This window comes from Mesoplodon densirostris, chromosome 3 (genome assembly GCF_025265405.1).
Source record: "Mesoplodon densirostris isolate mMesDen1 chromosome 3, mMesDen1 primary haplotype, whole genome shotgun sequence".
Lineage (NCBI taxonomy): Eukaryota > Metazoa > Chordata > Mammalia > Artiodactyla > Ziphiidae > Mesoplodon > Mesoplodon densirostris.
The window spans coordinates 156,303,129-156,325,395 of NC_082663.1; the positions used below are offsets into that span (position 1 = coordinate 156,303,129).

At 38.2% G+C, this 22,267-nt stretch overlaps 1 protein-coding gene across 1 annotated transcript in view; it reads left to right on the top strand.

Annotated features, from left to right (window-relative positions):
- The first annotated feature begins 2,458 nt into the window (after positions 1-2,458).
- Positions 2,459-22,267, top strand: part of LOC132486986 (dual specificity protein kinase CLK4-like) — a 49,755-nt gene continuing 29,946 nt past the window's right edge. Inside the window, exons 1-3 of the mRNA XM_060094528.1 lie at positions 2,459-2,504; positions 17,172-17,332; positions 22,168-22,222. Of these exons, the coding sequence (XP_059950511.1) occupies positions 17,172-17,332; positions 22,168-22,222 (216 nt within the window). The 5' untranslated portion in view covers positions 2,459-2,504. The remainder of the gene's footprint in view (positions 2,505-17,171; positions 17,333-22,167; positions 22,223-22,267) is intronic.

The following is a 22,267-nucleotide window of genomic DNA, read 5'->3' on the forward strand; positions in this document are numbered from 1 at the left end:
GTGTAAGCCTGAATTTTATTCCAATCAATAGGCTTTGGAAAAGCCCTAGGAATTGCCCAATGAAGTCACCTAGAAATTGCCTTGGCCTGACCATATAAGTTAGCCGGTTGCTCTCCTGCTTTTAATTCTAGAGACCTTTCAGGACTTTCCCAGTCAGCAATTTTCATCCAATGCTGGGCCTGGCCTTCACCAACAAGCATATGACCTAGCTGATGTAAGTCAGAGAACAAGATTTGTAAGATTGTTATATTAAATTCCTCTGTAAATCTGTGAGGATCTTTGGTTACTTTGGGAAACTCTTTATCTATGGCTCGCAGTTCAGTTTTAGCCCAAGGAATATTTAAAATTAAGGGTTTAACATCTGGATCCTCAGAAAGCTAAATTCTAAAGGGACAGGTTTTGATAGATTCAGAGAGAAATGGGGTGAGGAGATTTTCAGGGGGAAAGGGAAGTTCAGCGAGGGAGTTAGTGTGGAGGAACTGAGGGTACAGAGGAGGAATAGGCAGTATAAAGGGGAAGGAAAAAGATGGCCCTGAAGGCAGGGCCTGAGCACAAGGTCCCAGAGGAGGGGAACAAGATGGCGCTAAAGGCAGAGCCTGAGACAAAGAGGCTGCAGAAGAAGAACGTGAGGCTTCAGAAGCTATTTTTTCCTTCTTTAATCATTTGTTTGCCTCAATTAATCTTAAAATCTTAGTTTGCAGAGAGGCAATTATAGGCCCCTGATAACATTTGGAAACCTCAGAATACCAATAAAAATAAGTGCTTTGTTCAGTTTTAGAAGTTTTATAGGTAAGGTTCTTCAGTAGGGTTTTAAGAAAGGTAAGTTTGGGGATTTCAAATGTTTCCCGTAATTGCCTTTGGTCATTTCACAATATATACTTGTAGCAATCATCACATTGTACAACTTAAACTTACATGATGTTATATGTCAATTATATCTCAATAAAGCTGGAAAAACTATATAAGTTACATGTTTAAATGATAATTTGATATATTGGATTAAATAAAACAATTTAATATTAATTTTACCTGTTCTTTTTATGTTTTAAACATAAATTTTAGAAAAATTTTAATTATACTCCTGAAGAGTTTCCAGAAGAGCAGATAGAAGACCTTGACAAATCCTTTCTGCAAAAGAAGCAACTAAAAAACTGATGAATTACAAGAAACAACCATTTCAGAACTCTGGAAATTAACTAAAGGTACGCAAGTTGAGAAACATTTATTCAAGAAAAACTACTGAGACTCGGTAAGAACAATAGGGTCTGTGACATTTTAACTTGGAACTTGTTCCATCCTCACTTTCCCTGACTCAGCAACATGGTATTATAGACCTTGCTGGTGCCAGAAGGGATTGATATGATTTGGAGTTCTAAGGAAAAGCCCCATGTCCACAGCTCTGTTAAAAACAATAGTGCTTGGTAGCAAACAGTCAAAGGCCAACACGGAAGCTGCCTAAGGCTGTAGTAACAATTGGGGCAAGCAACAGACCAGCCAAAAGTTTAAAATGAAGGGAATAAGACAGTTCAAATAAGGATATGAAAACTGACTTTTTCCTGCTGATTTGGAACGCTGTGCACATGGGTAGGCCTACATTCACACACAGGAAACACCAGAGAGGACCCCAGTCTACTGTTCATATCTGACTGACATTTAGACCCTGTGCAAGCAAGAAGTGAAAGACCAGGCAGACTTATTAACTCCCTGAATTTTGAATGCATTCCCTAACCCATACATAGATCACCTTTGCACTGAATGGAAGCCTAACCAACTCAAAGTGATAGAGTAGGATAATTAAATCGTTATTTTGAATATCCCACTGGAGGATTGAAGACAGAGGGAGAACTTTAAGGGAGTCTGCAAGACTGTTGTAAGCTAATGACCATGCAAGAAAAGAATCCAGTAACCTAGCAACAATCTACACTACTTGAAGGAAGACCAGGCACATTCAAGCACCAGGCACACTCAAGCCACAAGTCCTGATAATTAAAATGCAAGACAGTAGATATGGGTTCTGAATCTTGTTACATGAATTCAGGGAGTTAATGGTTCTTGAAGAGTAGCATTTCTGCATGTGGCCAAGGCAGGAATATAGGTGAGAGGGGAAAAAAACTAGGTGAAAGGGGACATTATACTGAAACCTGATATGAAGTACCATATTTTAGTATATGTTACCACCCCTCTGCTAATATACGTATGTTTAAATAGTACCATGACAGTCCCATTTAGACCATATAGGGCCAAAGGAGGAACTAATGATGTAAGCCTTGATATCTACCACAAAATGAGGAAGAAGGTGATCTTCTCCCCTCCCCACGTTTTCTTTGATTATAAAAACATAGCCTGCTTTGTTCTTGGGGCTGCTGTGCTCCCTTGCCTGCCCATTTGTATCTCTCACAAGCATCCTATGCTAATAAGCTCACTCTGCCTATCACTTTGCCTCACACAGAATTCTTTCTGCATTGAGAAAAAAGAACCTGAGCTGCAATAAGTCCTGACACCAGGTGAGCAGTTTCAATTAAAAGACAGTGGGTGTGAGTCATCTCCTAAGTTAGGGATCATGGGTTCAAGTCCCAATCTGAATTTTGGCTGAGTTCGAGTCACATTCAAGAAGGAGTGTGGTTTCAGCAGCATTCAATCTGACTGACTACTAAGCTATGCTGACCCAAGGTAATCCCTAGGAAGCCAGAAATGACAACAACCCCAGGAGGTGGTATCAGAACAATATATTGTCTAAAATGTCCAGTTTTCAACAACAACAAAAATAAGATGTGTAGATAAACTGGAAAGTGTGGCTATACACAGGATAAAAAGGCAGTCAATAGAAACTGTCCCTAAGGAAGCCCAGATATTGGGTGCAATTCATAGAGACATCAAATACGTATTAGAAATATGTTTAAGGAACTAAGTGAACTAAGTGAAACCATATTTAAAGAGTTAAATGAAAGCTTGACAAAAATTCACACACACACACACACACAACCAAATAGAAATTCTGGAGTTGAGAAGTAAAATAACTGAAATGAAAATTTTACTAGAGGGTCTCAACAGCACAATTGAGGCTGCAGAAGAAAGGATCAGCTGAATTTGGTGTAGATCAATGTAGATTATTCAGTCTAAAGAACAGAAAGTTAAGGGATGAAAAAAAAATAATGAATGGAGTCTCAGAGACTTGTAGGATACCATTCAGCATATCAACCAACGTGTAATGAAAGTCCCAGAGGAGAAGCAAGAGAAAAAAGGGCAGAAAAAATATTTGAAGAAATAATGGTTGAAATTTCTCAATCTGATGAAAAACGTGAATCTACACACCCAAGAAGTCAATGAAATTCAAATAGGATATAATCAATGTTACAACACTTTGACACATCACTGTCAGACTGCCAAAGGACAAAGAGAGAATCTTGAAAGTATGTGGAGTATCTTTTGATGTGCTTCTCAGTCATTTGTATATCTTCCTTGGAAAAAATGTCTATTCAGATCCTTCACCCATTTTTAAATTGGGTTCTTTGCCTTTTTATTATTGAGTTGTAAGAGTTCTTTACATATTCTATATACAATGCCCTTATCACATATATAATCTACCAATATTTTCTTCCATTCTGAGATTGCCTTTTCACTTTCTTGATAGTGTCCTTTGAAGCACAAATGCTTTTAGTTTTGATGAAGCCCAATTTATTTTCTTTTATTGCTTATTCTTTTGATGTCATGTCTAAGGATATATTGCCAAATCTGAGATCCTGAAGATATACCCCCATGTTTTCTTTTAAGAGTGTTATAGATTTAGCTCTTAGCATTTAGGTCTTTGATACATTTTGTGTTAATTTTTGTATAAGTTATGAGGTAAAGTTCCAATTTTATTCTTTTACATGTGGTAATCTAGTTGTTCCAACATCACTTATTGAAAAAATTACTCTTTCTCTATTGAATGGCCTTGATGCCCTTGTCAAAAATCAGTTGAGTATGGACCTATGAGCTTCTGAATGCTCAGTTCTATTCTACTGTTTTAGATATCTACCTGTATGCCTTTACCCTTCCCCCATCTTCATTACCATTGCTTTGTAGTAAGTTTTTATATGGAGAAATATGGATCCTCCAACTTTTTTTCAGGCTTGTTTTGGCTATTCAAGGTCCCTTGCAATTCTACATGAATTATAGGAACAGCCTGTCAGTTTCTACAAAGAAGCCAGCTGGGATTTTGATGCGGATTCCATTGCATCATTAGATTAATTTGGGGAGTACTGTCATCTTAACAATACTGTTCATCTTCTGATGAACATGAGATATTTTTCCATTTATTTAGACCCTCTAATTTCTTTCAATGATATTTTGTTATTTTCAGTATACAAGTTTTCCACTGTTTTTGTGAAATTTGCACCTAAGAATTTGATTCCTTTCAATGTTATCATAAATTGAACTGTTTTCTTATTTTCATTGTTAGATTATTCATTTAAAGTGCATAGAAATATAATTGATTTTTATTTATTGATCTTGTATCCTATGACCTTGCTGGACTCATTTATTAGTTTTAATAATGCTTTATTGGATTCCTTGAGATTTTCTGTACATAATTTCATGTCATCTGTGAATGGATATAGTTTTACTTCTTCTTATTCAATACAGATGCCTTTTATAACTTTGTCCTGTCTAAATTGCCCTGACTAGAACATTCAGTACAATGCTGAAGGAAAATGATGTGCACAGACATTCTTGTCTTGTTCCTGACATTAGGGAGAAATCATCCAGTCATTTTCCATTCAGGATCATGTTAACCATGAATTTTCATAGGTGCTCTTTATCAGGCTGAGGATGCTTCCCTTTATTCATAGTTTCCTTCTATTTATTTATTTATTTATTTATTTATTTATTGTTGCATTTGGTCTTCATTGCTGCTCGCGGGCTTTCTCTAGTTGTGGCTAGTGGGGGTAACTCTTCATTGTGTTGTGCAGTCTTCTCATTGCAGTGGCTTCTCTTGTTGTGGAGCATGGGCTCTAGGCACATGACCTTCAGTAGTTGTGGCTCACGGGCTCTAGAGCACAGGCTTAATGGTTATGGTGCATGGGCTTAGTTGCTCTACAGCATGTGGGATCTTCCCGGACCAGGACTGGAATCCATGTCTCCTGAATTGGCAGGCAGATTTTTAACCACTGCACCACAATGGAAGCTGTATTCATAGTTTCTTGAGTGCTTTTATCACATTGAATTTTGTCAAATGCCTGTGTCTACTGAAATGATTAAGTGGTTTCTATCTTTCACTCTATTGATATGATGCATACCCTTTTCTCCTCAAATAATTTGAAAAACAATTGCATAAAACAATAATTATAGTGCTCACTTCAGCAGCACATATCCTGAAACAATTATAAAACATTGTGGGGCTCATAATGTTAAAGATATACTTTACATGAAAATAGCACAAAGGAGGGGGTAGGAAGAGAAACATATTTGAACAGTTTCTGTGTAATATTGGAATTAAGTTAACATTAATCTGAAATTGTTTTTTTAAGTTAAAACGCATATTTTATTCCTCACTTGAAAATATCTGTTTAACACAAAAGAAGAAAGTAAAAGAGGACAGAGGCACAAAAAAGTTATGAGATATATCCAAAACAAATACCAGGAACACCCCACCCCCACCCCAGTCAAAGCCTCCGCCAGGCAGCACAGGTCCTAGCGGCCTGCGTGCTGCCCCCGACAAAGCCTCCTTTGGCCATGCAGGCCCCAGTGGGCTGTGCGCCATCCCCCTCCAAAGCCTCCTTTGGCCATGCAGGTCCCAGTGGGTTGTGCCATCCCCTGTGGCCATGCCCATGGAAGACAGTGCCCCAGATGGCTTACACTAGCACACATGCTCCAGGCCAGCTTCAGGAGCAGAAGCTGGTGAGAGGAACACACGCAGACGTGGGTCCGACAAAGCAGGTCCAGAGACCTACCTAGATGTCTTGGAGGGCCTCCTGGGGAGTCAGGGGTTGACTGTAGCTCTCTGTGGGGCAAGGACAATAATAGCGGAGGCATCAGGGAAATTTTTACTTTTTAAATTTTTTTATCTTTTAATTTTATTTTTTACTTTTCTTTTTAAAATTCATTTATTTCTAATTTTTTGAGCATAATCATATAACACTTTTAATAAAGGCAAATAATATAAGAAAACAGGAGAAAGATAATTCAAAGAAACATACAGGAAAAAGCTTCCCAATGTTCTTATTTGCCTGAAGACATGATTCATCATCTCTGAATGAAACTGCTATTATTTGTGATGATGTACGTGTGTTGAAATTTGGTTTCAGAAGAGCTCAGGCAGAAGTTTCCTGCAGAGTCTAGTCACATAGTGAAGATAGGATATCTAACTGATTAACTCAAGTGAAAGTTATCAATAAACAAATTAGTCATATGTTCGACTCAGGAATCCTTTTTTTTTTACAACTTTATTGGAGTATAATTGCTTCACAATGGTGTATTAGTTTCTGCTTTATAACAAAGTGAATCAGTTATACATACACATATGTTCCCATATCCCTTCCCTCTTGCGTCTCCCTCCCTCCCACCCTCCCTATCCCACCCCTCCAGGCGGTCACAAAGCACGGAGCTGATCTCCCTGTGCTATGCGACTGCTACCCACTAGCTATCTACCTTATGTTTGGTAGTGTATATATGTCCAGGCCACTCTCTCACTTTGTCCCAGCTTACCCTTCACCCTCCCCATATACTCAAGTCAATTCTCAAGTAAGTCTGTGTCTTTATTCCTGTCTTACCCCTAGGTTCTTCATGACATTTTTTTTTCTTAAATTCCATATATATGTGTTAGCATACGGTATTTGTCTTTCACTTTCTAACTTATTTCACTCTGTATGACAGACTCTAGGTCTATCCACCTCATTACAAATAGCTCAGTTTCGTTTCTTTTTATGGCTGAGTAATATTCCATTGTATATATGTGCCACATCTTCTTTATCCATTCATCGGATGATGGACACTTAGGTTGTTTCCATATCTGGGCTATTGTAAATAGAGCTGCAATGAACATTTTGGTACATGACTCTTTTTGAATTATGGTTTTCTCAGGGTATATGCCTAGTAGTGGGATTGCTGGGTCATATGGTAGTTCTATTTGTAGTTTTTTAAGGAACCTCCATACTGTTCTCCATAGTGGCTGTACCAATTCACATTCCCACCAGCAGTGCAAGAGTGTTCCCTCTTCTCCACACCCTCTCCAGCATTTATTGTTTCTAGATGTTTTGATGATGGCCATTCTGACTGGTGTGAGATGATATCTCATTGTAGTTTTGATTTGCATTTCTCTAATGATTAATGATGTTGAGTATTCTTTCATGTGTTTGTTGGCAGTCTGTATATCTTCTTTGGAGAAATGTCTATTTAGGTCTTCTGCCCATTTTTGGGTTGTATTGTTTGTTTTTTTGTTATTGAGCTGCATGAGCTGCTTATAAATTTTGGAGATTAATCCTTTGTCAGTTGCTTCATTTGCAAATATTTTCTCCCATTCTGAGGGTTGTCTTTTGGTCTAGTTTATGCTTTCCTTTGCTGTGCAAAAGCTTTGAAGTTTCATTAGGTACAATTTGTTTATTTTTGTTTTTATTTCCATTTCTCTAGGAGGTGGGTCAAAAAGGATCTTGCTGTGATTTATGTCTTAGAGTTTTCTGCCTATGTTTTCCTCTAAGAGTTTGATAGTTTCTGGTCTTACATTTAGATCTTTAATCCATTTTGAGCTTATTTTTGTGTATGGTGTTAGAGAGTTAAGTGTCAAGACACTTTTTAAGAGGGACCTCATTAAAATGGAAAAGAATTTCTCATTTGACGTAGGTAATTTTTATGAAATTGCCAGGACTATCTTTTGAAATGGATTTTATTACTTGAAAAACTTTATTTTTTTTACCTAGAGTTTGATGAAGAGATGCTAAGTAATACTGAAGAATGGAAAGATAGTATTATGCACTTCAACAAATCAAATTGGTAGGTCAATTCTCAGTTACCAATTTTATGCCAACACATGTTCAGTATAGTGGGTCATAATGCTGATTATGAGAGTCTTTTTTCACTAAAGAATAGTAGTGGACAAAAGAATGAAATAAGGGTCTTCCCTGGCCATCCAGTGGTTAAGACTTCCCCTTGCAATTCAAGGGATGCAGGTTCAATTCTTGGTCGGGGAGCTATGATCCTACATGCCTTGCAGCCAAAAAAAAAAAAAAAAAAAAAAAAAACAGAAGCATTATGGTAACAAATTCAATAAAGACTTTAAAAATGGTCCAGATTAAAAAAACTTAAAAAAATGAAAGGTTATGTACAATTTAAATGGAACACAGATTATAACTGCATTAAATGGATAAGCAAATTCTACAAAACCAGGAACTGTTGAGATCCAAACCATCAGGGAAACATAATTAAAGAGATGTAATTTAGATATGTAGAGTTTGTTTCAGATAAATAATAAATTATTTTGTAGTAGAAGTATGTCCCATGTAATGTTTCTTTTATTTTAATATATGTAGTTGATTCTCATTATTTGCAGGAATTAGGTTTTATAACGTTGCTGAAAACACTGAATTGGTGACTAGTTACTCATCAATCCTAGGAGAAATAAGGTTGGGTTTCTGTGAGCCTCTGGTTCACAATACTTTCATCAGCCAATCAGCCCATAATTTTTGAAATGTGGTTTTCTGTTTACAAATACCTCATCTAGGTCTTCCCTGGTGGTGCAGTGGTTGAGAGTCCGCCTGCCGATGCAGGGGACACGGGTTCATGCCCTGGTTTGGGAGGATCCCACATGCTGCGGAGCGGGTGGGCCCATAAGCCATAGCTGCTGGGACTGCATGTCTGGAGCCTGTGTTCCACAACGGGAGTGGCCACAACATTGAGAGGCCGGCGTACAGAAAAACAAGCAAACAAACAAACAAAAACAAACAAACCTTATCTAATATACCTTGTTGATTGATTAACATGCACCTCATGACCAAAAGCACTATTACTCATGTCTGAATGAAGCTTATCTAACATTCATATTTTCTCCATAAGGTGCATGATAACTTTCTTGCTTTTAGAAACACTACATAGCACTTCAGCACTACACTTAGTGGCCATTTTAAACAGGGAAGCCGCCAAGAAAAAGCACAAAAATGTACTATTAAATAGACTGTGAAAAAGGCACTTCTTTTCAGTATGAGAACTGGAAAAGAAGGCAGAGCATTGCCTTGCTTGACTTCAGCTGGGAATGTACACATTGAGAAATTTTTTGCTGCTCTGCTCATGCCCATGAATAAGCATGAAGGCACTATGAGTATTGATTTGGGGGGTTACAAATAAATTTTAATGAGTAGCTAAATCCACCAATAATGAGGATTGGTTATATATAAGTATTAATTGGTATGGACCTATTTCCACAATACATTGAGAAGAAAAGTTACAACATGAAACCTAACTAAAACTTTGGAAGCATTCCCTTTACAAACAAGAATAAGGCAAGGATGTCCCTTATTGTTGCTTCTAGGAGAGAGAAGGTGGTGAAACAGAATAAAGAACATAGCTCTTTGGGTCCAGGAAAAAACTCTCACTGGTGGTGAACTGGGATGAGATTCAGATGGAGGTGAAACATCGGCTTATGCAATAGCTGGAGGCACTTGAATAGTATGGGGACAATTGCAGTTGTAAGAGTTATTGAGTTGTTTACCTTTGGTCAGTTGTTTTAAAAGCCCTGAAAAAGGAAACTGAGAAGATCAGGTCAGCCAGCTGTCAACTTAAGGCACACTATTGACTCAGCTGTCTCCTGTAGCCACAGGGAAGACTGTGTTGAAAATTAGACCCAGGGCAACAAAGCTACAAAGTAAACTGAGTGCATAGCCTAAATGGTCTCCTAGGCTAAAGTTCAGAAGTCTGAGAAGCACATCTCTAGTGTATTTAATATATTGTCCTTCCAGTCTACTCTCAAACCTTTATTTCAATATATACGTATCCTCGAAAACATGTGGTGTAGTTGCAGTTTTTAAATATCTGCCTAAATGATGTTGTTTTATAAATCACATTTTCTTCTTCATTCAACATTAACTTTTTAGGTCTATTTATATTGCTATATGTCAGTTTAGCATAAATTTAGCAAAATTGTTCATTGCTTTTAACTAATGTGTAGTATATATCCATTTTACTTATATCCATTCCCCTAGTTGAGTCCTAAGGAGATGAAAGCCAGTAAGAAATTATGTGTGATAAGAAATGATTGGGACCTTCAGAATTGTGAATTCTGATACAAAATTTCAGTTCTTTTTGTTTCTGTGCTGTACCCACCCTCTGGTATTCTCAAAATTTTAAGCCTATTCCTCATAAAAGCTACCTAGTCTTTGGAGAATCAAGGAGAAGTCTGTGTCAATACTTGGTACAAAATGTTACGAAGCAAGGACAGCAACTGCAGATGAGATGGTATAAGGGAACTGAGGGATAGAGCCAGGAATGGGAATTTAGAGTGAGAGGTGACAGGAAGCCACCAGAGAAGTTAACACCTCTATAGAAATCATCAGAATACTCTGAAGTATACTGTACTTCCTACAATTACATGAAATAGAAGCTTGATATTTATACATTAAAATAAAAGTTAACCCCAGAAGATTTGGAGGCAACTATATATTACATGTTTTCATATGCTTATGTAGGATTCTACAATATTCATAGGAAATTTAGAACTTAGGTATTTACTTAGGCAAATATATTTTCCCTTCAGTGGTTTCACTGGATGGTTGATAGTTGAGACTATTGGTAGCAGGTGTTGAGAAACTAATTTATTAACCTAGTTCCAAAGCCCTTTCATTAGAGGTAGTGAAAATTGACAAGGAGATTGGAAAGATCAGCTTATCCTATTCCCAAAAGAACCTCTGAATTAAATCACTCCTGGCATCCCTCCACTCCCCACCTTTGATACACTGCAAAGTGCACTGTGTATCAGGGAATGTTTCTGGCACTGTTTGATGATTGGATCCTGCTTCATGGTGTGCTGTGTGAATCTCCTTACAACCAGTCTCAGGAAATATTGGAGAAACCTGGGATGTTATCCATCTTAGGCAGCATGGGATGCACGGGAGACCCTTTGTGACTTGCTGTTGAACAGTGAATAAGGCACCCTGGGACCTTTGATGACCTTGATGTGCTGGAGATAAACTGAGTCATTGTTTCATCATGAGGAGCCCTTGATGATATATCACCTTGAAAAGTGCTTTTTTTATGATGAACTCCTTTGATCTTGCTGAAAGATGAACTCAGCCTGGTTTCCCTAATGACTAAGTAAAGTAAGTTGCTTTGTACTTTGCTGTATGAGTTGAAGCAGCCAGTAGAGTGGGTTAAACACAAGAGCTTGGGAGCAAGTAAGTCCTGAGATTGAATCTCAGTTCTGGTACTTGATAACTTGACTGCAAGCAAGTAACCAATGATCACTTTACAGTGTTGTTTAGATTATTAAATGAGATCATGTATACAAAGTAGTTAGCACATAATGAGTATTTAATTGATAGCTAAAAACACAAAAAAATCTAATTAAATACAGATTAGTAATTATCAGTATTAGCAACTTAGAAATTATAAACTCAAAAAGGTTTATAGCTTTGTAACGGTTTCTCCATATAGCTGACAATCTTTTTTTAAACATAATTTAAACAAAAATTTAGACTTTTACTCTGGAACTCTGCTTTCAGAGATGACTGTTTCCTATGTCTGAAGTTAAACTTGTAGAATATCTGTGCTCAAATATATTATAAGAATGTTCCTCTGGTTGCTCTTCAAAGCTAAGATATTCTTTATATATGGTTTAACTTAAGGTTTTCTTAGACATACTTGTTCTTGTGTTGAGATGAAGTTACCAGATTAGACAGTTTTTCTGGTGTTAGTAGTAGATTCTGAGAAATTAGACAGACTTTTTATTAAGTCCTCTGACACAAAGTATTCATTTTCCAGGTAACTGACTTAATAGAAAGGGTTAAGGTGCCAGGTAAGATTATTAAGCTAACTGGCCCAGGGATTCTGGGAGTAAATTTCAACCTTTGATTTAATCCAACTTAACCCAACTGAGCAAAACAACCAAAAGCAGCTTCCATAAACAACCTACAAATATGTACTGGGTTGTAGCCACTGAGATACCAAAGATAATATAAATCAGGTCCTTGTCTCCAGTCAAAGCACATAAGCCACAGAGAGTAAATAGGAGCACCATACCTGTCGACCTCCTCCTGATCATGACACACTTTCAAATATTAGACCTTAATATTTAAGTGGCAGACAAACTTAAATATTCAAAATGACACTAAAGTAAGATAGCAGCAACTACAAAGCAGACTCCACTACTGGGTAACGTTGTTTTGTGATGTCTATAAATCCCTCTGTAGGGGGCCTTTCCACTTGGCTGTCTTTTAACTTTATATTGTTGTTTGAGCAAAACTGTGCACTGTCCTGACCACATTCTCTTTTAGCCTCACAAGACAAAGATCCTTCATGTGCCAGGATAAAAGGGGAACTTTTCTTTGCTGCCAGCTTAATTTATGCCTCTATGTGCCTCAAGCTGAGTCCCACTTTACCTTGCAAGATGGCCCAGTCTACTCAGCTAAACATTCCAACTGATAGATGTCCCTGAAATAGTAGGTGTAATTAACTGTAGAACCAATACATTTCACACTATGGGCAAAATTGGTCATCATATTTTGGTGGTTCCAGGCACACCAGTGTGCCTTGGCCAACTGATTAAGGACCTCATCTCTAACCAGAGTAGTCAAGAGCAGGGAGATGGGTGGGAACTCATGTAGTCAGAGATAGCATCTTAGAGACAGACCTCAAAGGATGGGTAAGATTTACAATTGTAGATGCATAAATGGTGGCTATTCCAGGTGAGGAGAATAACGTCTGTTTCATTCTACAGCATAAAGAATTTTCACTTCCAATTTTCCAATTATCTTTTCAACTTCACTTCTTCACTTCTTAACATGGGGTACAATCTCCATAACAATTCAATTTATCCAAAGTAGGTGGCAGAAGTTTTCTACAATATTAGATCTTGAAATGACAGGGCCCTCCTTTCACCTAACAAGGTACAAGGTACAAACCCACATGTTATTGGATTTATGCCTGCAAGAGTCCAATCGTGCCCTCCCAAATCTGATTTCTGACTTTCTCTTTTATCCATCGAATGTTTGTCAGAACACAAAATCCCCTTGACACTTTTCAGGACCAACCCTACCTGACTCCTTCCCAGCATTTGTCACTGTCAGCCTTTCCCTCATTTAAACCCTTCTCTCGCTTACTCTGACACCAAACTCTTGGTTCTCCTCTCCTGCTGATCATTCCTTCTCAGGCTCTTTTCCTCTGTCCCTTAAGTGCTCCCCAGGGCTCAGATTTTGGCCCTCTTCTCTCTTCTCACTCTACACGCTCACAACGGGAAACTGTCTGGGGATCCTTAGAACTGCGAAATACCTTATTTGAGGTAAGCAAGCCCCTTAACGGGGCTCACTAGCTCTCAGACATTACTCTGCATTGGTTAAATAAAACTGACTCACAGGAATAAATAATGGGGAAAAGTTTGTTAGGGAAAATTTCAGCTACTGAATCTGCCCAGGATGCAGGGACCACAACAGGAAAAATTTTGTAAGGAGTCTCAACTGAAACTTATTTTTTTTTTTGTTTTTATCAGGAACACAGGCCTTAAAAAGATAAGCACCTCTGAGCTTGTTTCCTAAGACATCTTATTTATCAGAATCCATTTTTAGACAGGACATTCCAAGCGGGATGGACTACACAATCGCGTTCACTGAGCTAACCCCAGCACCAGCCTAGGACTAGCACCGAGACGTTTTGGGGTTTGTCTATTGCACGGTGGCTCTGCCTGACAGTTCAGCCGTGCTGCGGCCCACTGGGGCGGGAGAGCAGGAAACGGAGCCAAGGTTGGCTCTGCTGAGAGGTGCTGCACTCATAATAACTCCTCGAGTAGCAGCAGACACGTGCCACAGGCTTAAGTCGTCTCTTCCCGACTTCACCCAGGTTCTCCCGCAATGAAAACAATCTAAGGAGTCGCCTCAACCACCGCCCATCTCGGGGCCGGGACTGCTCCGCCCACGCAGCAGCGTGGTGGAGGGCCGGGCGCGGCCCTGACGTCACACTGGGCCCCGCCCCTTAGGGGAGGGTCGTGAGCGCGCGAGCTCTGTTACATAGGCGCCTTCCTCCTATATAAGTGGTGCTAGAGGCCGACGGTGGGGTTGTGGGGAGATGGTTTTGCTGCCATTTTGTAGGGTGTTTGTTGCAGCGACAGGGAGAGAAGATGGCGGTTTGGTGACAGTTATTGGCCAAAGGGCCTTTTGCTTTTGAGGAGGTAAGGTTTCGGATAGGGTGTTCTGGGCTGGGCGGTTTCCCAATCTTTTAGGTCTCGAAAGCCAGGTGTCAGAAAAACGACGGGATTCGGGGCCTCGGCGACCGGGGTTTCTTCGGGGCACAGCTCTGCTCGTGGCATTTGAAACCTAAAGTTGCCCCGGTGTCATGGTAGATTTAAAATCCTAGGGTGGAAAGGCCTCGGCTCTGCCGCTGACTCGTCTCAGAGAGGCCAGGCCACTCATATCACGGCTCCTTAGGCCCGTGACCCGTCCCGCCCATCAGAGTGAGACCCTGCGAGAGCCTCCTGGGGCAAGTGTTGTCCTAGATCAAGCCTTACTCTGGGTCCCTGGCCTCGGCCGTTTGTAACATTCTGGGGTTTTCCGAGGTCAGGCTTCTGCCTCTGAGTGCGCCAAAGGCCCTGGCCAGGTGCCCTGGTGGAGAGGCGGGGGGTGGGGCCTGGGCATCCGATGAACTGCTAGTTTGTGAGTCCAGGTGGTGGAATTTAGCTCGTGCTTCTGAGAGGTAAATACGGAGAGGCTCATCCTTTGTGCGAACTGGTTTTTTCCTAAAGTGGAGCATAGTATTGTTGCATCAGATGTGCATTTCTGATACTTTTGGATCACCCCGTCCTTGATTACTTAAGTAACAATGAAATGCTTATACTATTCTTAGCAAACAGTGCTCCAAACTGACCACATCAACCACCTGGTCTTACTTTATAGCTATCTTTGTATGATTGTGCTCCATACATACACCCACAGGCTTCTTGTTATCCATTACATACAGTACTCTTGGAGCCATCTAATCATAACTTTAACCTATATAGATATTTTTATATAGATAACGTCAAATTATCGGGTAATATAGGGTGTTAAAGTGCAGTAGAGAATCAGGTTTCTAAGATGGATATAAACATCTGATGTTTATTGTATCTGATGTTTTTATTGAAGGATGTCCAATGATTCTAACATGTAGGATTCTTTGTTAATAAGAAATAGTGTGATAATTCTAGAGAGTTTTTCTTTTTTTTTTTGTATGCAAAGGAACCTAATCTGTATAACCTGGATCTGGGATTCTTCTCTTGGCCTCCTGAGAAAATATTTCTGAAGAGTAGTAGTGGTGGTGGGGAACTGCTTCCTATCAGCTGAATTAAATTTAAAGTAATGAACTTGGCTAGAGAAATAAAAACCTTTGGCTCTTCCAAGATGCTTATTTTAATATTTGCATATTGATAACTGTGGTTATTTAAGAATTCTGCCTTGGTGAGCTAGTTATGGCCTACTGATAGTAGAAGGAAAAAAAAAACTGAAGCAGACACACATGTTTTGCAAAAAATGCATTGTAATAATCATGGTAATAAACCTCAGTCATCAGATGTTGTAATTTTGCTTGCTATGTTTTAAGAATGCTTGACTAAACAATTTTAAAGAGTTCCTATGTGGTTAAAATACAATTTGGGTAATTGAAGGGTTAGAAGAATTCCACTAGAAATATAATTTTTTTTTGATGGCTTTTCTGATGGTCTTTTGGCTGAGGTTAGTTTGTAATGTCATTTATTTCAGTTTTCCATATTCAAATGACTATGTAAATCAGAATGCTCACTTATCAATTTCCAGTGAGAACCCTGACTAGAGTTTTAGGATTTTTGTTGGACCTAAGAATCAACAAGAGAAGTGAGTTAAAAGATCTAAATATTTGGTGGCTTCGGTCCCTGATGGCATGATACCTACATTTTCTTAGGGAATACCTCCCAGGAGATGCCTCATTTTAAAGTCTTTTAATTCATTTGAAATCTTTTAAATTTTTTACTTGAATTTGTTTGCTTGTTACTGAGTCATTTGGGCTAACTGAAGGAGGTTAACTAAGTTGGTTTTGCTCCCTTTTACCTGTTTTCAGCTCCTTGCTGAGTTGTGAACCTCACCCTCTTCAACAGTTTGGACATCACTGTTAAAAACTTAACTACTTTGTGAAAGAATTAAGATGGGAAGAGGCAGATAGGGATGACATTGTTAGAACACAGATCCTGATCCTGAATGGAACCTGTGAGGATGTAGATGGAGTCAAGGAATTGTCACAATTATCTGATTTCAGTGTGACCATATTCATCCTTATAGGTTCATTTCTTTAGTCACCCCAGATCTACAACAAATGTGTTTAATTTTAAGAATGGTTGCAGGATGATCTGAAAATAAACATTCATCTCCTATATTCTATCCCTAAGTGTTTCTCTAACTTCAGTTATTTGTATCATAGTATTTCAACAAAGCTGCACGACACTTGTGATATTTGTTTTAAATTAGTTCACATTTAAAGTTAACATCAATAACTTAATAATTTGATTATATCAATAACTTAAGAGAGTAGTAATAATTTACCACAGAAAGAACGTAATGATAAAAATAAAACCAAAAAAGTTATTAATTTCTAGCTAGATATTGTTGTCTACTGAAGGCTGTAAGCCTGAATCCTGACTCTTTTTTTTTTCAATGGCAGTAGCAAGTGTTAGTTGAAGATATGCACCAAGCTGAGAATTTATCCAGAAGAATGGAAAGAAAATGTATTAAGGTTTCACAGTGTTATCATTTAGTACTAGGTGTGTATGTCACTTAGAATCATCTGACATACCAGTGGGATAGTGCCTCCATACACTATCCCTACGAACCATTACCATTACCTACGAAGATTTTAGGAACCTTTACCTATGAAGATTTTAGAACCAGTATGACCCCATGTGCTGGGGTTTTTCTATTTGATTAATATTAATGTGAAATATTTTATTTACTAAACATAACCGTCTGTAAATTCCACAACTCACTTTTCATTTCCATTAACAGATGAGGCATTCCAAAAGAACTCACTGCCCTGACTGGGATAACAGAGAAAGCTGGGGACATGAAAGCTACAGTGGAAGTCACAAAAGGAAGAGGAGATCCCACAGTAGTACACAAGAGAACAGACATTGTAAACCACATCACCAGCTTAAAGAATCTTATTGGTAAATTACGCTTGAACTAGTACCATTTTAACACTAATAGTTTTAATGACTTGTCATTAGCTTATATAGCTTTCATCTGTCAGATTGTTTTATAAATCAGTCAACAAATACTCATTCAGAAAATATTTACTGAGTGCCTATTATATGCTAGACACTGCTGTGAATAGAACAGAGTTCCTACTCTCACATATCTGTGTCCATTTGGGAGCTGTAGGAGACAGTTGATGGAGTCCCAGCTGCCAGTAATATAGTTGTGGGAAATGAGACACACGAAAGTTAAGTAAGTGATTAAAGGACCAGTGAGTGCCTTTAACTTGTATGTAGTAGGGAGAGCTGTACATTGGGGCACTTATTTAGGGTTCCACAAATGAGAGCTAATGAAGGGTGGGGAAGGGTTCATCCAGATGAGAAAAATAGCATGTGGTGTGTGAGAATGTTAAAGTGTGTTGGGGATTAGTTGCTTATACTGTATTCTACAGGTTATATTTGTAGATAAGGCCAGTGGATATGTTTGGGATTTTTAGAAGCTTGGCTGTTGTAAGAAGGGCCTCAATAAAAATTTCCAATGGCATGTGTCCTGTTCTGTTGTATTCTTACCAGTGTAAAATTTGGAGGTACTACGTTTATATAGAATTGAAGGAATTTTTCAAGTTCCTAAATGATTAAACAAAGCCTAGGTGAATAGAGTTTCTTTCATTCTGTCCTCCGTTAATTTCCCTTTCTCATTTGTTTTTGTTGGTTCTATGTTTTCTCCTTGTTTTGTGCAGATGTTCCACTGGGACTGTTTGCCAGATTGCTTTCTAAATTAGCCAACTGGGGTTACTTTAAAAAACAGTATGTCATTTTTTTCCTTCTCCACGCCAAAACTGACTTGTTCTGTAGAACAGTGAGCTTGTTAATCAGTGCGGGCTAATCATTCTTCACACACTACCATATGGAGGGAAGAGGGAGAATCTATGCCGGGATTTCAATGACCTGAGCTAATTAATGTATTATACAAGAATATCTGTACCCTATATTAAGATAACTACAAAATACTCTGTAAGGCTTAACATATAATACTAACCATTCATGGATTTATTATGCATTGTATGTGTCGAAAGGAAGTGATATGAATGATGAACAGTTATTCATATTCATAACTAACCACATAAAGATGATACTGAGTCAGTGCAATAACCACTAGGCCAATAGTTTCTTCTTTGATATTGGCACCAGAGATGTCTGGTGGTAATTGCTCTCCATAATCTGGAGTAATCTAATAGTCTTTTTCAAGATTCAAAACTTTATAACAGTGTTTTTTGTAAAATTATTGGAAAAAAATGAAAAATACAGAAGCATATAAAGAAGTTGCTCTTGGTAGGATGCTAGTCCCCCATTTGGATGTAAAGATATTTCTTATTATTTCTTCCGAAAAATACCGTTGTATACAAATCTTTGCCTCTGAATATTTCCTGAAAATAGGTTCTAAGAAGGGACAGTTTCAAGTGAAAGGGTGTGAACTCTTATAAGGCTCTTGCTACATATTCACATATTTTTCCACATATTTTTCTAGAAAGTTTGTACCAAGTTACACTCCCTACGACATGCTGTCACCAGTCTTGCCTATTTTGAAATGCCAAGAATAGTGTTTTCTTTTCATTTGAATGTTTAAATTTCTGCTGAATTTGTCCTCTGTCATGTGCTTATTGAACACTTGAATATTTTTTTAATTGAAGTCTAGTTGATTGTGAACATTATTTTTATATTCTTAGCCTATTTTTTCTATTAAAGTATATTTTTCTTATGATTTATCAGTGCTTTTATTGTATATCAATTATCTTACCTTTTTTCCTATATATTTCAGAGTGTCTTTTCTTTCTGATTTGTAAGTAGCCTGTGAATTGCTCCCTTCCTACAGGCTTAATCAATTAATTCTACACAGGAAGACTGATGTGGCTGTGAACACTGTGAACACATTTTATATCCTTAAATATCTTGTTGTAACATAGAGTATCAAGCCTTACACCAGTGATTCTCAAACTTTAGTGTGAATAGAATCACTTTGGAGGTATGTTTAAAATGCATATTACCAGATTATTCAGTGAATCTGACCTGGGGTCCAGGGATCTTCATTTTTAAAAATTCAGTATTTTGATATTGTTAATAAACAGACCACCCTTTGAGAAACACTGTTTTAAGCCCTTTAACCTGGCATGCAAGATTTTGGATGATCTGTTCCCAGCTTATTTATTTGCCTATGTTCCCCTATGTGAAAATTGCTCTTGCTGAAATTGTCTACTTACTATTTCCTAAGTAACATGTAGACAAACTCATCTCTAAACCATTCTGGCTAAAAGTACTCTATAAATGTAAGATGGTAATATGCCATTTTTCTTTCCTGGCATTTCTTCTACTTCCTACTTTGTCCAAATCCTGATGTCCCTATAAGATGAAACTCTTCCCTTCTTTTTCACGAAATCTTCCCTGATCATTTTAAGCATTTTGAGTTTTTTCTCCTAAGCACTCATATCCAGGCTTTTGGCATTTCCTGCATTGTTGAGTTTTGTTTTATTTTTGTGTGAGTAATCTCAAATTGAACAGTTATTTGTTGGCAGGGATTTTGCCTTATATATTTTTTATCTTCCACAGGACCTGTGTGGAAATAAAAACGAAAGCCCATAGCCTCATTAGTCTTGGCTCTTTTAAAGAACTACAGTGAAATATTCACTGGACATTCATTGACTATTTTTAGAAATTCAATCAGTCTGTTCATCCTGTTCACTCTGTCCATATAGCCTTTATAATTCTGTAGACTTTGTTTATATAATCTCTAAGCCTTGGTTGTTGTAGGTTGAAGAGGTCCTCATTTTTTAGTTTATCCTCATAGTATTACTTCACTCCATATTTGTTATTCTATAGATTATTTATGGATTATCAGCAGCTCTAATTTCATGCACTAGTCCAGCTAAGGATTATTAGTGTTAGAGTTTTCCAATACATTTTAGAGTTTTATGGGAAGGATGCCTTACAGAATTAAACAGATGCCCTTTAGAGTATGGTAATTTCTAGTTTGACGTATTGTAGATCTCTCCCTTAACGGTTCCAAGCAACTCATCAGATCCCTGACTTAGACCCAGATTTAGACCCTAATATCCTGAGTTGTTTCTCCAATGGCTAGAACTTAAGGCTGACACTGGGGAAAGGGGGTTTCTGCATCTCCCCAGCCTGGATTTGATGCCAGCCCTGTTGAGTAGCAGTTTTAGAGATGCTTCTTTATTTTTGCATAAACCAGCCTCCTGAGAAAAAGAATGACAACATATTCTGGGAAAAAGAACGAGGTTAGTGAGGGAAGTCTAGTTAACATCTGTCACTCCATTGCTTGTCAGGATTATTTTAGCTGGTGTGTCTGACTGGGCAGGTGTCCCCTCTCTCCCTCAGTGCTCCACGTGCATCCCTCTTGAAGCTTCACACTGTTGAAAAGGATACTCATCCCAGGTAGAGAGGGGGTCGGGAAGCTGGGTCAGTTGACTCTGTCTTTTTCTTTCCATCAAATCAAGGCTGCTTAACTGGAATCCATTGACTTCCTGAGGTCCATGATCTCTGAAATTCCTTGCCAAGTTTTGTTTACACATTTGTGCGTTTCTTAGGGGAGAGGGTCCATACCTCTCAATCAGATTTTCAAAGGGATCTGTAGATTCAGCAGTTAAGCACTATGGGGCTTACCTGGTGGCACAGTGGTTGACAGTCCACCTGCTGATGCAGGGGATGCAGGTTCGTTCCTCGGTCAGGGAGGATCCCACATGCTGTGGAATGGCTAGGCCCATGAGTCATGGCTGCTGGGCCTGGGCATCTGGAGCCTGTGCTCCACAACGGGAGAGGCCACAACAGTGAGAGGCCCACGTACCGCAAAAAAAAATAAAAATAATAAAAAAAAGAAGTTAAGCACTATGGCACCAGATGATGTTTTCCCTGAATTCTTGTTTATTTCACAATCAGGAGTGACAGGAAATTCAAAATGCAAAGGGAAGTAGGGGTTTGGGAAATCCTAAGCAAGCAATTACAAGAACCTTTTCTCATTTGAGGGGGATATATTTTAGATATTTTTGGCACATGAAGCAGCCTTCAAAAGCTGTGCTGTCTGTTTCTCAGAAAGAAACAGGAAGCTCGAAATAGAGAAAAGGAGATGGAATAGGTGGTGTGTGTAATAATACTGGCACATACAATAGGATTTAGAATGTGCTCTACAACCATGGCAAATCATTTTCCTTCTAGGGATCTCAGTGTAGTCATCTGTACAATGAAAGGCCTGAAATATATTTAAGATTCCTTTTAGCTCTAATACACCTTTGGTGAAAGAACTCTGTGTGCCAGAGATACCTAACTTACATTAAGAAGGAAAGGAATCCTGTTTTGCCTGCCTCATGTTGTGTATGGCTCTGCAAAAAGGAAGAGAGCTTAGTTACAGATGCATATATCATAAGATTGATGAATTTCAGAAGAGCAGTTTTGTGAATTTTTGGTCTTAACTTTCACCAGAAGGTAAAGGGACACTTAATCAAGTAAACACTGAATATGTTGAATGATTTGACCCAAGGTTTGTTCCTTCATAGCAGTATATATTAATAGAGATATATGTACCCATTTACTTGTTGATTAAAGTAAAATTATTTAAGTTTTGTGAGTTAAATATAAATTCTAATTCATCAATTTGTATTTTTTTCTTTTATTGAGTTAGCTGTTTAAACCAGGAATTCTTGAGAGAATGTTTTATTTTAACCACGTTAAAATGTGGTTAAACGTTATAACGTTCTAGAATGAAGAGAATAATTTTAAATCCTTTAATGTGTTTGCAGTCATTATTTAGGAGCAAGGTTCTTGAATGAGAGATATTATCGGGACCCGAGATACATTTATGAATACAGAAATGACTACTGCAAAAGATATGTTCCTAAC